Genomic DNA, 16,645 nt, shown 5'->3' with positions numbered 1-16,645 from the left:
TTAGACGAAAGTAATGCTTACAGAAACAATTCACATGTATTACTTCTAAAAGTAGCCAGTTTTTAATGGGTGAAGATGCCACATTAGACCACACACCACATCATGGCACACTAGCTGAGTGTGCTCTGATAAATTGTGACCAGGTTGCACAGTTTGCATGGTTATTGGTTCCATGTAGTTTTGTTACAGCGTGCTCCATACACATTTTTGATACATTCAATGTCCCCAGTACCAAAGGCAGCAAAGCAGACACTCAGCATGATAGAACCTCCGCCATATTTTACTTTAGGTAGAGTGTTCTTTTCCTTGTGGCCTTCATTTTGTCAACTACAAACAAAAGGATGCACTTCATTCCCAAAGACCTCTCCTATGGTTTCATCTGGAAACACTTAGGTCCCCAGGAATATTAATACACTCCCTCAGCTTGCTAGCATGTTAGCAGTCAGTTCACCAGGTAGAGCAGCCCATCAACAAGAAACCAAGCTTTTATCATCAGCTAATTCACAAGGACAAAAAAATGACTGGGCACTAGTAGACTGGCTGAAAGACAGTTTAAGACAGAAGGACAGAAAGACAGAGTGACAGTGGAGCAAAGACAATAACATGTAAGAAGAGCAAGACTGAGATGGAAACAAATATCAGAGTGCAACAGAGTGAGGGAGGCAGCTCCATCTTTCTAAAACAGTTTTCCACAGGTGCAGTGACTTTTTCCTTACCTGCACCTGACAGGTACTTTATTCACCTGCCATGCATCGCAGTTGTAGGAGGGACACAGTGTGGGAAAAGTCACTGACAATCCAGGAGTGCACTGCAATTTCAGTGGAAAGCTGAACTGTATTTCATGCTAACCATCAGCTCAGAGTAGGTTAACAATGCACTCAGAACACAAACACACAAACCTTCACAAAAATCACAAAGAGATCTTTTTATTTATGTTTTGCTTGACTGTTTCAATTTCATCTTACATTCTTCAACCAGCAGGTGTGTCTAATTGCACAGACAAAAATGGTTTCATTCTAATTTTAGCAGTGATGCCAGGAAAGCAGAACAAAGATTACTATTGGATTCAACCTGCATCTGTCTTCCACAACAGCTGGCATGTATGAAGGCCTCCCCCTTCAGCTGATGAACACCCTATACAGCCATCTGATGGTGGCAGGTATGTGTTCCATCCACAGTCACTAATTGGAGTGATGGACATTGTCAAAGCCTGATTACACACATCAGATCCACTGGCTACAATGATTAAATCTTACATAACCACCACCAGACTGTTGCTAAATGACAATACAAATTTGGTATTCTGCACATCTGTGCACTTGATGTAGGGAGAATCAGGAATGTCTGAAACTGTAACATCCTTACTCAACGTACTCAAGTCCTTTAAAACCATCTGTTCCCACATTTATCAATACTCTCGATCAGAAATAGAGTTACAGAAAAAGCATTCTCTGTTGTAGCAGATATAACCTGCAATATGATGAAGCACATGATCACACAGTAGAATAACTGCTGTTTTTTATAGCGCCTTGATATAAAAGCCACATTTTGTGGATCATAAACAGAATCATGATGACAATGATCAGTTTATGCAACCTGTAAAAGGCTGTATTAAAAAGAGACAATAAGGTCTGTGTGTTTGCACTCGTGACTCTGCACCTCCTCATGAGAATATATACGCTTCCTCTGGGGAGAAGCTTCTCTGTACATCTCTACTCCATTACCAATCCAGCTGCATGTCATTGGTGGGAGAGCAGTGCTTTTAAAGGGAATGAGAGGAGCAGCCTCTCATTTTTTTCCCCTGGTTTCTGTCTATATTTATGTATTCATAACTGACAGTCTCATGTCATCAGTATACGTGAAGTAGAAAATGGTGGTCATGTTAACATGAATTGTAATTGTCCAAATCTGAACATGTGACTATTTCAGTTAAAATGCTATTTGTGTTACCCTGCCACATGTTACTTTACACGGCCTGATGAAATTGTGACAAACGTTTTAGTGTTACTTTTTTTGGTTTGTTTTGTTTTTTGCAAAAATAAAGTACTTTAAACAGTCAATTTTACTCTGACATAGTTTAATTATGATGCATGAATTTTAAAATGTTGCCTTCAATAATCATAGATTTGATCTACATATTAGTTGTTAAGTTTAGACAATATCAGAAAAAAATGTGAAAAATGGACAGTACAAAATCTCAGGTTATCCAGTTGCTTGCTTTGGACGATAGTCCAAAACTCAACGCTATTCAGTTTTTTATCATCATCACATAAGACTATCAGCAAATCAGCAAAGAATATCAGCAAATCCTCACTACTGAGAGGCTGGAGCTTGGAATATACAGCATTTCTTAATGCACAAATCAATTTAATCAACTAATCATTTCAAACTCTTGAATCATTTCAACTTATTTGAGCTAGGAAACTGGAGAATGATTTTTTTCAGTACAATAACCTCATCTTTCATAAAGTTAATATTGGAGTACTGCTAGCAATGATAAAAATCAATGAAAAAGAGGCAAAGGCAAAGATACAAGTAAAGCAAGAGAGAAAGGCGAAAGCAGAAAAAAAGGAAAAATTGTGCTACACAACAAGACCTAAGAAAAAGGAGGAGAGAGAGAGGTGAAAAACAGCAGCAGTAGAGTAAAAGAGTCAGGATGAAAGAGAGAGAGGGGAGTAAAGGGGAGAGGAGGATAGAGAAAATGCAACGTGGAGGAAGATAATGAGACAATGAAAAGAAACAGAGTGGATATGGAGGAGGATGAGGGAGACAAGAGTAGAAAAATGTTTTTTATATTCCTCTCAATTCCTGTGAGCAGCTACTGTACTACCGCATGTATTAAGACCTGAGAACAACACAGCTAAATCACATCCAAGAATCAAGGATAAGGACTTTCAAAAAGTAAATGTAATGTATGTTTTTTTTCAGAAAGAGAGAGAAATGGATGGATAGATAAAGGAGGTGGGCAGGGTCAGTGGGGTTAAGACAGTAAGAGAAACACAAAAACAGATCGAAAGGATAAGTTGCTGTATTATTGAGCAATTTCATATGAACACTTCCAAATTCTCCTTTAACTCACAGCTGCAGAAATTCAATAGTACTTATCTCAACAAGTAAAGTGTGTCATAGGACTGAGTAATGTCTATCCTTCCAGAGAGGAAACCAAAGGAAATTCTAAAAAAACATCAATGTGCGAATGTATGTGTACAAAACATAAGAATATCAACATTAGATTTGTGAATGTGCTGTTATTAAAGCGTTAAAAGAACCTAATGTCAGAGTGAGTACTTATTGTAAGTCACCTCAGCTTCTCATATGTGAGCCCTGAGATAATCTCAATACATATGCCAGATATACTGTACACACAAACACATCAGTGTATAAATTAGAGTGTATAAATTCATTATTAGAAGAAGAACTGGCAAGCTTTTAGTGAAACGGTCTTCCACAAAACTCATATACCATACTATATTATTCAATTCTGACAAGTATTTATTATGATAGAAACAAAGGAGGAAGTCAGATGATATAAACAGCAACAAAGTCCTCAATAGAAGAAAGTTAAGGGTAGATGAATGGGTTAACAAAACACAGTACTCAGGAGACCACTGGCCATTTCCCATGTGAAACCAAAAGTCACTGTTTCTTCTTTTAACCACGACTGTTCCATAATTTTAACTGTGTTTGTTATTGTAAACATGACAATGAAGGTTTTCCAGTTTTAAGGAGGTAAGGTGGTTTGAGGTATCTGAACTCAAACCACAATGTTTTCCTAAACCTAACTATGTAGTTTTTATGTCTAAACCTAGTTGTGGGTGTTCAAAGTATTTGAGGACTTTGGAGTCTTTAATTTTGGTTACTCAGTTCAAAAACTATAAAATTAACTACACAAGACATAAATATAAACATATTACAAACATGTATCAAGTCAGTTTTATTCATATTGCCCACAATCCCAGAAAACAAATTTGCCTGAAAGGACTTTACAATCCATACAACATACAAACAACCTCTATCCTTAGAGCCTCACTTCAAATATAGAAAAACACCATTTCTTTTTGTTTCCACCTGCAGCTTCTATTGCACCTGTGGCTGTCAAGTGAATGGAAACCTCTCATGAGGTGTCTTCCATTTTTCCTCATGTGTTAAGGTTTTAGGGTAGTTTTTAGTAGTGTTCAGAGTTAAGAACTACTGAGGTAGACCTGTGAGGCCCACTGAGTCAGTAAATGTGATACTGAGCTACATAAATAAACCTTTCCAAAGCCTAAGGTTTCAACACTCTTCAAATGTTTTGAGATTTGGTTTGAGGGCTGTATGTCAGTCTGATGATGCAGAAAGTGCTAAGGGTGTGGCAGGTAAGGAAGAGGGGAGTTGCGATGACAGGGTGGTGGTAAAGCAGCCAGTGCAGCATATCTATCAGCACTGAGCCAAGATGGATGGCTTCAATTGCAGATATTATTACAGCTAATGATTCACCTCAAGTGGCCATTACTCGACTACGATCTGTCTCCCTCGCTTGGAGTTTTTTCATGAGCAATAGGGAGCTGAAAATTGGAGTGAAGCAAGACACGGGGTGTGTGTGTGTATGCGTGTGTGTGAGCATATCTACAGAAATGTATGTGAATGGGCATAAGAGAGAATGTGAGAGGATGAGAATATACTGAATACCCATTTAATATCCACTCACTTATGCCACTATATGACCTGCTGGTGAGGATACCATTTCCAAGTCTGGTTTTGACAGCAATAATGCTGCTGTGGAGGGTCGATATCTATTCAACAAATCAAGAGAGAAAAGATAGCTGCATTTCTATCATATGGAAGATAAAACAAAGCTTTAGCATTGAGATTCATCATCAATTATTGCAACAAGCTGTGAGATGCTGATTTTCTTTAGCTTGTGTGGTACTTCAGTGAGGGCTGAGCAGTATGACTATTTTATCTTATGCTGACTAGTAAATTATCAAATTAATGACCCAAATATATGCAAAATGGCATGCAGGGTTAAAGGCCCATCAGATTATAGACAATAATAAAGTACTACTGAATAGAACATAAACAAATTTTGTGCTCTTACCATTCAGCTAACACTGCTTCATTAACCCATTCTGAAGGAAAGTAACTTAACTAAGACAGGAATAGTTCACCTAACACTGGTGAGCAGTAATGATTAAAAATGAATGAGGTGGCACTGTTTGACTGAGTGACTGAATTATGCTCCTAAAGAACAAACCTTACGGCATAAGGAAAACAAGTCTCCCTCCACAAGTTTATCCCAGTTCCATAATTCAGTTTGTATCATTGCACTTTCTGGCTAGCTGCAAGGGTTCCAGTTATGTACTGTGGGAGCGGTTTTTATGACAAGTGCTGTAAAATAATGTAACTAGGGAGCAAGAGAAGTGCCCATACTCTGAATAATTAAATTATACAACTACGGTCTGCAATATGACTACTTTCTGTGGAGGTATCTCTACTTAAAGTTGCGACAATCAATATTTTTTATGTTAACAATGGATCAAATGATTATGTGATGTGAAAGGGGTCACTCATAGTGACAAGCCCACAGAGAATTATTACAAACTCAGCTGCTCCTCTCAACTCTATAGAGTGTTTTAGAGTTTTTTTGATCACTGTTTTGATTTGGCGGCAGGCAACACCACACTGTTCTAGCTTGTTTCCAGCAGCAGCATGCAGCTGTTTTCAACAAAAATCCTCTGATAAAGCCACTGTGCACTACCTGCCCAGCACCAAATCACAGACTAAGTAAGCAAGTAACTAATGAAGATACTGGAGTGAAAATGGACTTGAATCTGTTAGGTGGACAGTAAAGGAATGATAACGTTGCTAAGTGTTAACTTGATACCCACTGACCTGTGACATCAACTTGTGGGTGTGACTACAGGTATAACCACGCCCACTTCTGAAGGTGAAGAGGGCGGCGCAATTACTATTCAGCCTGATGTTACGTTACACTTTAGTAACTTTATAAGGTGATGTGCATATACATAGTGTTTCCAGCTTCATATATTTTAATCGACTTTTGTGAATGATTATTTTTCTTTGATGTGCAGAGCACAAAGGTCACACAACACACAAACCATTAATACTTAGAGCTGTCAGAGAACATGCATTACTCTGTGTTACCTGGTAGCAGGGAGTGTGCTGACTCTGGTGAAGAACACAGAAGGCTCCACATCAACATGGACTCCCAGAGACAGTTCCCTATAGTAGCCCTCCACTTTGCCTGCTCCCCCGGAGTACTTGAAGTTCAGCACTGCTTCCAAAGTCTGCAAAAGGACAAGGGAAGGATATAAATTTAGACCAAGCTGGTTTGACAGTGTACTACATGTAAGGGCTGATTCAGCCAAAAAGAAAAGAAAAAGAAAAAAAAAACTGATCCACCAACAGTGTTTCAAGAGAATATCTGTATGGAAGACTGAATGTGATTGGGGTCAGAGGTCACAGTCAGCATGTTGTGTCCTGCCATTCCATCAGCAAAACTGGTGTGTTTTCAAGATCAATGGATGAAAAGTCATTATGAGAAAATATAAAATGTACCACGGCACAGCTATTGTGCTGTTTAATGAAATGGAAGTATAATGGTGAGAAAGCCTGAGGATTGGGGAGGGTATAATTGGAGGCTCCAAAACAGATCATTCAGAATGGACATGTCACGTCCTAAAACAGCACGAGAGGAGAGGGTGGTGGGTGAGTGGGTGGTATCTGCTGGCCGTGTTCCACAACAACAGGGGGAAAGTGGACACGCAGAATTACTCAGAGGTACTCAGAGGTATTTTGTGGAGGGGGAGGCACAGGACAAGCAGCCAAGTGGGCGAAGGATGGGGAAATTAAAAGTGGCAGTTTATGGTGAGGGAGCACTCGCTGACTCAGGCAATGGGCTGAAGCAGGGTAAGGGGAGCATCCAAGGTCCCGCTTTTCCTCCTATGCAGCATATATCATCTCTCCACATATTGCTGATGGAGCCACTGGCTGCGCCTTTCCAGAACAAATTTCACTGATTCCCTGATTATTTTCACTCTTTATCCCCTCATGTGGGGGCACAGAGCCAAAGTGGAATGATTCTGAGCCTGCTGGCTAGACGTCTGGCCTATTACAACCTAATGACAGAAGCACAGCACACTGAGGAAAGAGAGATGAAAACATTAGAGAGGATTATTATTATTGTAGACCAAGCACCTTAATTCTGAAATTTCACTTACATTCAACTGCATGAGCTGCACATAGAATCTTATAAATCTTAGTTTGGCGATCTGACTTTTCCTCTAACACCACCATGAGGCTGACATTTACTTTTTTTTAATCACTCTCCACAATGTCTCCACAATGTCTCCACAGCAATCAAATGGATTGCCATGAAATTTTGTACAGATGTCCAGGATGCCCAGAGGATGAATCCTATGAATAGTTAGAGGTTGTTATTCATTCATTATTATTCATCTAATACCAACAGAATGCCAAGTTTTTTCACTTATCCCATGAAATATCTCCACATCTATGGGATGGATTGGCAGAGAATTTTTCATGGTTACCAGAGGATGAATCCTATCAACTTTGGTGATCCCCTGACTTCACTCCAGCACAACTATGAGGTTGACATGTGTGGTCGGATGTCTTGACATGAAATTGGTGGGATGAACTGTAACAATGACCAGATACCCCCAAAATATACCCAAAAAAAGTCTATATTGAACAGTAATATCTGCTGCAGACATGTTTTACAGCATGTAAAAAATACTTTGCTTGAATAACAATTTTTGTCTGATATGATTACAAACCATTGAAGTGCTTGTTTGAAATTCTTAAAAATACATTTACTCTTTGTCCCATAATTTAAAAAAAATCTTCATTCAAAAGTTTACCTGCTGGACACAAATGTCTCCTACTTTACTGAAAAGCCCATTCACAATATATGTGTATTGAAGGTTTCAGGTTCCTCATCTCACTTGCATAAGTTACATATTGAACCAAACAAGTTAATGTCATAAAATCATGATCGCACAGTGTGTGCCTGTCTTACATAATTAATCATTTAAGGTGAGTATAGAGAAACTTTCCTCCTCTCAGCAGATGAATGTGAAAACAGTGTCAAGTTACGAGATTCATCATTCTGCACAGTGAAGCTCAAACATTTAAGTGCAGTAACAATAAAAAAGCAAAACACTTCAAGCTGAGTGGAACTTTAACATAACCCTCCTTTAGCTTATTATACATTATTGTAGAGAGATACTATGTAGTAATAATGAAATGCATTCTACAACAAACAGCTTAAGTCATCTGATATTGTGAAGAGAGTGGCCTTAATATCATTAGCAAGCTCATTTAGGAAAGAGGAGGACTGCCCTCATGATGGAACGCTTAATAAAGCATGCGTGATGCAAAGACTGCAACTTCAGTTCCTGACTTCCTGCCTGAATATGATTTTCTCCACTATTTGTCTTCCCTGGAATGGAGACAGTGGGGCCAGTCTGCTTTCGATGTAGAGGAAGTGCAGCAGCCTTACAATGCAAGCTAGAGACAGACTCATGCTGCGCTGGCAACAGAATGAAAGGAACAGCACGCTGATGTGAATCTCATTTGAATTGATTGAAATCGCTCAGATTCCTTAAGCAGAGACACTGGTTTGGAGGCCAGATCCATTAAAGTCTGTGTTTTCTCTATAACTATGTTTTTCTTTTTCTTTTTTCGCTTGTTGTTTTCCTCCTGGTTGTGAAAGGATAAGGCTGGTACTATTTTATCTTTTAATTATCATCAACAAATCCTATGAAAAGACAAAAAACAAAGTTTATCCTTTGAACAACATTGCTTAAAACCTGATGTTGCCACGGAACTTAGTTTCTGTCCAAAAACTATTAAAAGTACATGTCAGAACCATACCAGTTTAGTGTGGAGCATACTGCTTAATAACAATAAACATAACCACTGTAGTATATTCATATAGATCCTTCTTAATAGTGTGGATTTCTGATAGTGAGAGCATACATTAAAAAAATATCCAAAGTAATTTGTTTTTTGAGCAGTCGAGTGCTGTGTTACACGCAGCTGTGTGATCCTGTGGCTGCCTGAGTGGCACTAATGGCCACAACATGATCCTCTTGAGGAACAGTGATTGTCTCAGCGACAAACAGGCAAACATCGGCTGTGCACCCCGATTCCCTTTTCAAACCGGGACCGACCGCGGCCTCCTTCTCCTCCATTCGATCCTCTGTCTCTCTCTCTCTACTCTCAGCTCCCTCAGGACCCTATTTCAATCCCACTGGGCTAAAAATAAGCTTTGCTGTAATGAGCTGACTGTGTTAGGAGGGGGCCAGAAGCAACACATAGCCTAAACAAACAGTCTGACTGCACACATATATTACCTTGCATGATTTATTTTATGTTCAAGTTAATGTCTTGCAGCTTGTAGCCAACAAGCGAACAGGAAATATGATAACCTGTATCCCATGAGGTGAGACTATAACTTTTTGCCTACAAGTGACAGTTTACTGTTGACTCTTACTGTTTTATTCTTACTTCTACTTTCTATCTGTCTTTGTTTACTATCTCTGTTTTTTTAGCACTGATATACCAAGAATTCCTCATAAGTGCAAACTTACTTGGCAATAAAGTCTGATTCTGATTCTGTTTAGCTGAGGCATGTGCTAAACTGTAGCAGCAAACCCCTGCATGTACTGAACTAAGCAATGAGGAGATTAACTACATATGAATTCAACTTTTCATATGTGTTATTATGTCTCCTCTCAAATGTTACATAGTCTCACTTTGATTGAAATTTTAAGACTACTTCTCACCTTGCTTCTATGTAAATCACCACAACTGAATCAATAGATTTAATCGGGGTGTGCAAACATGCTAGGTGTAATATGACAGTTTGATCAGTGACACAGCTGTGTTAATCTGCAAGGCCTCAGTATGCTTCAGACAAAGCGTTTGTCAGATCATCTGACAGCGTCTGGAACCTCCTTGCCTTTGGAAATTGAGGGGGCCTGCATCCAACTACTTCTGTAACTTTGTAAAAGTAGTTGCAAAAGTAGTGTGTGGAAATGTGAAAAAAGACAGGGATTGAAATTCTTTTTGTTTGTTACTGTGGCGCATGTAAACACATTGATTGTTTGGACTTGCAGAAACCAAGACATTCTATCGAGAAAGCCCAAAATCTCAAATTTGTCTCAGAGACTTCTGTGCAAAATAAAATACCCTCTATCTTAAGACTATAAAAGGACAGATTTCTCAAAGACATGCTCACCCTGACATACTCAGAGAATAAGAGGCCCTCTTATACTACCATCAGAAAGATAATGGCCAATCTCTGTCCTTTTTCAGACCTTCAGCCTGGAGATAACAGTTCAGTAATGTGTCAAAATTTTGTACCTTGTGCGACTTCAGTTTTAAAATGATGGTTTAATGTAGATGCTTTACATTTAGTGCAACGATCTTCATTATAAGTACATTATAAGTTATCTGATTACTGGCACAAGCCTTGGTAATGAACAATGGCAACTAGTTTAAATAGAAGTGGGCCATGATGTGTAGTGCATAACATTGCTGTCTACTTTGCAATAAGCCAGTTGTAATTGCTCATTCAGTACCAGCCCTTTTTCACCAAGTGACCTATAACTTTGTGGTGTATCATCTACACAGGTCACTGGACACGGGACAGTTCTTTAACACTGCTCAACCTCCACCCAACATGGGTCAAGAGCTTAATGGAAAAAAGGGTGTAAGCATTCACCTCCTTAGACATCTTGGCTTATACTGTAATCAAGAAGCACACTTCAGCAACTGTGATACTATAAGCCAATTTAACATTCATCATTCAGTTGTAAACTTCCTAAATATTTTTGTGCTATGTTGTAAAGCTAATAAAGCTAACTCTGTATTAATATAAATATGTTGTATAGCTCCCAAAACTGCCATTGGCTGGCATCCTCAAGGGCCTTTGTTTTCTTTTTAAAAGAACATTTCCTCAGTAATTCAGTTTTGGCTGCTTTGAGTTAAGCATCACAGACCTGACATGGATGGCAGACTCAGTATTAGGTTAGCTTTTACCTTGAATGCCTTCACTCCGTATTTTTTTTGCTGTGTCACAACAAAGCCTCAGAAGACTATCCATCACATCCGCAGCATTTGTTTGACAATAGAGGTGAATACTTAACATCACAGACAGTATTGTCACTCCTGCACATGACGGGCGAACAAAAATGGGAAAGAAGAGGAAAGCTGAGGGCGTTTTAAATCTTGGCACAGAGATAAAGATCCTGACACATCTTGCTGAGGAGATTATGGCATGGCCACATGTCTCCTGACAAGAATACTAAGATAAAGCATCACAGTGACAGACAGCCGGGGACACAGGGCGCTCTAAATTGCACAACTTCATGTGGCTTAGTAACCACTCTTTGTTGAAAGAGGGGAAATGACTTGCCAGTGTGTTTCTTAGAGACACACGTCAACATTTTAGGGAATTCACTTACAGACCGTCTTCCTGAGAATTACATGAGAAGATCGATATCGATTTAATCAATATACGCTCCATACAGAGGCAGCTCCTTGACAGTTTAGCTTAGCTTAGTTCAAAGACTGAAAGGACCTACACAATATTCACATGATGGACTCTGGATGAATCTACAACCATTTATAGGTTAGAATTTATATTTCTGTAAATGTTTAGCAACTACTGACGAACAGTTTGAGCTACAAATGCAAGTCAAACCTTCAATGTATTTCAATGACAAGAATGCTCTTCACTGGCTTCTGTTAATGATATTGAAATATGAAAGATACCATCTGCAGGTTTCACTGTAAACACACACTTAAATATATTCAGGGTTGAGCAGCAAAATTCATTACATGTATTCTCAAGGCCAAACAAAACAGTAAAGTTTCTTACTTAATTAAACTTTTGCAAAACCTTTTCTTTAATATTGTTTTGAAACTTAAACAGTCTGCATGAACTTGCAGTCTTTTTCTTCTTTACCTTTTACAGCATATGATAATCAAAATGTCAAATGTCAATAGCTGAGTAATCATCAAAGTTTAAGCTGTTGTCCCAGGATTGGTGGAATGAAGTCAGACCAGTCTTCATCAGACCAGGTCCAGGTTTTACTGTTTGCAACATTGACCAGGTGCTGATTATTTACAGCATGCCTGATCGAATGGTGAGTGTATTGGTCTCCCGAGTGAGTATATTTTTGAGTTGCCTTTGCTCGCTGCTGTCTGGTCCAGTTTGTACTTCATGTTTACTGTAGATTTTGTCCAAAACATTACATTTGTCAGCCTCACTTTGTGATTTAACCTTACTGGACAAATATTTAGTGCTTAATGTAGCAGGACAGGACAACAAGTACTTCAAAATGAAATAACTTTTTGCATTGGTCTCCCCCCTCAGCTGTCTTTCCTTTCTGACGACTGTGAAGTGGGAAAACTCACACACAGCCAACAGTAATAATTGCAAACATGAAAAATAGAATTTCACCACACTATTTCCACAGTCTCAGCAGAAGCTACAGTAAAAGGCGCTGGTGTGAAACATCATTATCTTCCTGCAGACGGCCAAATTGGAAGTGGCGTAAAGCCGTCATTTATGGGAGATACACTTACAACATCAATTTCTTTCAAAAAAAACATTTAGATTTCCAACCTTAATTTGAAAGAAAATGTGGTGAATAACTTGTTCCACTTGCTATACACATTCTCTGTTTTTTATTATCCATCCACGGATCTGTGGTGTTTTTTTTATTTCCAGGAGATCTTCCTTCATAACTGGGACAGGTGGTTGAATAGCAGGTAGAGAGGGTCACAGTGTATTTTGATGATGTGATGAAATGGAAGTCTGTGTGCCTAATTGTCCTTAAAATGAGGCCTGACCCCTGCTTAGGTTGCATCTGCCTGGTGGCAGGGAAGTGAGCCGTCAGCCAGGAGAAGCTATTTAGTCTCCTGGTGGCCCCGCTTCTGTTGGAAAGTGAGAAATACCTCGAGGGCATTCGGGTGCAGTATGTCCATTTGGAGTACTGCTGGGACTGCCTCTCATATGTGCACCTGGGTGTCAATCACAGAGCCAATCATTCGAGCACCCCCCGGAGTTCCCGCTTTAGGAGAAATGGTGAGAAGTTAAACAGCAACCTGAAGATAGCTGTTTATCTGGCTGATGTGGTGAAATAAAAATCGAGTATTGAGCAGGACTAAGTTGTCTACTGTCTCCACAGATAAGTGGGAGAAACAGCAGTCCAGCACTTTTCCTGTACTCCTGTTCATTACTTGTCTTGTTGTGATGGCCTATAAAAGGTTCAACTTGATGCAATATGTTTGCAACAATACGAGCAAATGAGATCACTCCAGTGCCTTTTATACAAAGCTCATCTATGTATATGATCAACCCTCTTTTAGATGCGTCTGTCTGTGTTTTTCCCTCTAAGAGGCACTTTCATGGTATTTGTATCCCTGAGACAGCCTGACATTATTATGTTTCTGCTGTGCTTGTTGGCAATTGATGATTCATAAGAGAAGAGGGCAGGAGGGCTGATAAGAGTGAATATGTTCTCTATCGGTCCCACGGTGTAATGACTTTGTAATAATCGTTGGATGATGAGGAGCGAGGGCGCTGTGAACAAGTCTGTGTTGATTTGACAGCTGATGGGGGTTAGAGCATCTAAAACTGCTCAGTAACAACCAGGCTGCATGCAGACCAAAATAGCTGACACTGCTGACAGGGAAAAGGAAGTTTCTTTTTTTTTTTTTTTCTAAGGGAGAGGACCTAGTGAAGCACAGAAGTTTGCATAGCATGGTATAATCACTTCACCCGCTCCAAAACCACCTCAAAACCGAAAACCTATCCGCCAACAGCCCCGAGCCGGTCCATTTAATGATGGTCCTGACATTTCTGCCCGCAGCGTTTATAATGTCACGCTCTGCACCCACTCACAGTTAGGGTTTGCCTCTGATGTGGCAATTAGGATGGGAGACATTTTAAAGAGTGGGTGAGCAACCTGCCCAACTATGAAGACTCTGTGACCGAAGGGGTTATGGGATGTCAAGCTCAAGTTATTATAAGAAGTAGAGGGTAGTAAGAATATTGCCACAGAATGTGAAGAGGGCCATATGACATAAATTCCCTCCAGCAGCTGTACTTAGCTGCATCAGACAGGTAATCTGATTGTCACTGTGGAGCGTGCAGGGAGGAAGACAGCAACCTGAAGCAGCAGTGATGTTACCAATTGTCCTTTCAGCCTTATAAGCCGTTTAGTGGATACTGAGCTTTTATTAAAATATCTTAGTCAGCATTGTCAGTGCCACATTGTTTGCTTATGGTAAGCCCTTATGAATTGTTATTAATATCAAACTTCAGAGACAGGCCAACAGTGGGAGTTATAACTTGTAGTTTTTGACATTTTTTGACGACGAGATGGCATAGTCTCAGCTGCCACCACAATAAATCCAAAGAAGTGGAAATGAGCAAAGTGCCAGTCAGATGTCTTGCCACCTGTAGGCACATTTGTTTTTAAATCAAAACGTCTCATAGCTCATGATTAAAAGTCTGCTGAGTGTCTGAATTACAGCGTGCAATCTGCTGCTGTTTCACATTTGTCAGACTTGACACATTTGATCTCTTATTCGTGTTTCTTGTGTGACAGGATATCTAAATGTAATTTGACTACTGGGTAGAAGAACATCCCTGTAGGGAGCAATTCCTGATGAGAGATGTACAACTGAAACCTTCAAACATCTTGCACTCCTGGCCACATCCGTCATGGCAATGATAAAAAAACGAACCCAACACCAGTGGACTTTTTGAGTTCAGATATATTTCCTAAGGCAGACTTTTATCAGTCCTTTTGATCCTCATCTTGTTCTTGTTATTTCCTTTTTTTAAATCACTGTTTCGTCTAATTTTTCTTGATAGTTTTTCAATGTTTTAGGTTTGCCTTCTTGTAATTGTTGATTTGGTACAGTATGTGCTATATAATGAAAGTGTATTGTATATACATGACATTATAGCTACAGTACTCACCAATTAGTGGATGACATCATATTCTTTAAAAAAAAAAAAAACAATCTTAATGAACCACAGCACTGCTTTTGTAACTAATAATTGACTCTTGTTCATTAAATTATTGGTGAGGCAGATCTTTAAGTGACGCATTTGCATGTACTTTAAAGTGAGCAGAGTAAACAAAAATATTCCAACTGAAAATGCTGGTGGAAAACTGACATATTAAAAAGAAATCTATACTGTACAGACACCACCCTAACCACATACACCCCAAGCAAGCAATTACAGTAGATCAAGATGGCGATCTATAACACATTTAATGGAAGATAAATAATCTAGCTGCAGCTTATGTTGCTTGGCTGTATGCTGTACATGTATTGTGACAGCCATAAGCAAACAGCTGGGTTTTTTCTTAGCCTACTGTATACACTACAATTTTGGTGTCATTTTGGAATTTGCTGCCAATCTATTCCATATGGAGCACGTAAATGAAGCACTACCTACTGTACATCTGACATTTTCTACTAATTAAAGTACACACTGCAGAACTCTCCAAAATCACAGCAAAAAAATAAACCACCATTAATTCTTATGGTACTGGTCTGTTTCAATTTTATTTTACAATTGCCAGCCAGTGAACACATCTAAACAGGAAAAAATGTCTACAGGGCAGAATAAATATTAATGTCTTTTTAATTCTCATCCACAAGGTTTGTGTTCTATCTAAAACCATGCTTACACACATCGGATCCACTGCCGAACCAGCGCCAAGCTGCTGCAAAATAACCCCACCAACATCTGTGCTCTTGTGCACGTCACACTCGCTGGTCATGATTCATTATTCTACACAGTTTCTGCAGAGCAAACCAACAGGAGTGCTGGAGATGGTGACTTCCACTGGACACATGGGACACACAGTTCACGCAGTTCTATGAGAAATCATAACCCAATTAAAACTCCTCTCTCCTTTTTACTTCAGTAAAACCCTTCAGGTCTCCACAAATCCACTCTCTCTCTCTCTCTCTCTCTCTGTCCTCATCCAACAATACCAGGTTACTGGGGAAACAGCAGTGTGAAGCTTGTGCAAATATTTAAGACCACAGCTCTCTGGTCGGCTACAGCAGGGTCATCAAAGCTCTCTCATATCACAGACTTGGCATAACCTCACCATGTAATCCTATTGGAATACTGACAAGACACCTATGCTCACACTTCAAACAATGTATGGCAATAATAAATCCTACATCAGTTAACTGCCATAAAACATTTTATCAATCAAGAATAACCAACCATATGCAAAGTTGACATTATTAGACATCTGTTCCATCCATGTTGGTGCTTGCAGCAGGTGATGTAAATGGTTGCTGTGTACTGCTTCTTTTAGTCCCTTTCATTATTACCTTTGGCGAATCTCATAAGCTAAATATTTAGAACAAAGGAGGACAACTCACAACATGGATACACTCTTGCTAATAAATAAAACCAGCATGGCTTGATAGAGTCTGGTGTCAGGAGATCAGAACAGCCTAATGAATCTCATCTTCACACTTTGTATTTCCAACTGCTGAACAAAGCAAGATTGAGCTACAAGCTAATTATCACAAGATATATTTGCCACAAATGCTGTAAAGACTTAGT

At 39.3% G+C, this 16,645-nt stretch overlaps 1 protein-coding gene across 1 annotated transcript in view; it reads right to left on the bottom strand.

Annotated features, from left to right (window-relative positions):
- trappc9 (trafficking protein particle complex subunit 9) overlaps positions 1-16,645 on the bottom strand; it is a 185,301-nt gene that overhangs the window by 92,038 nt on the left and 76,618 nt on the right. The window contains 1 exon segment of the mRNA XM_051065378.1: positions 6,145-6,287. Coding sequence (XP_050921335.1) covers positions 6,145-6,287 — 143 coding nt within the window.

The sequence above is a fragment of the Lates calcarifer genome, linkage group LG3, assembly GCF_001640805.2.
Source record: "Lates calcarifer isolate ASB-BC8 linkage group LG3, TLL_Latcal_v3, whole genome shotgun sequence".
Classification (NCBI taxonomy): Eukaryota; Metazoa; Chordata; class Actinopteri; family Centropomidae; genus Lates; species Lates calcarifer.
Note: the sequence above shows the minus strand (reverse complement) of the source record. Positions and strands in the feature narration are given on the sequence as shown.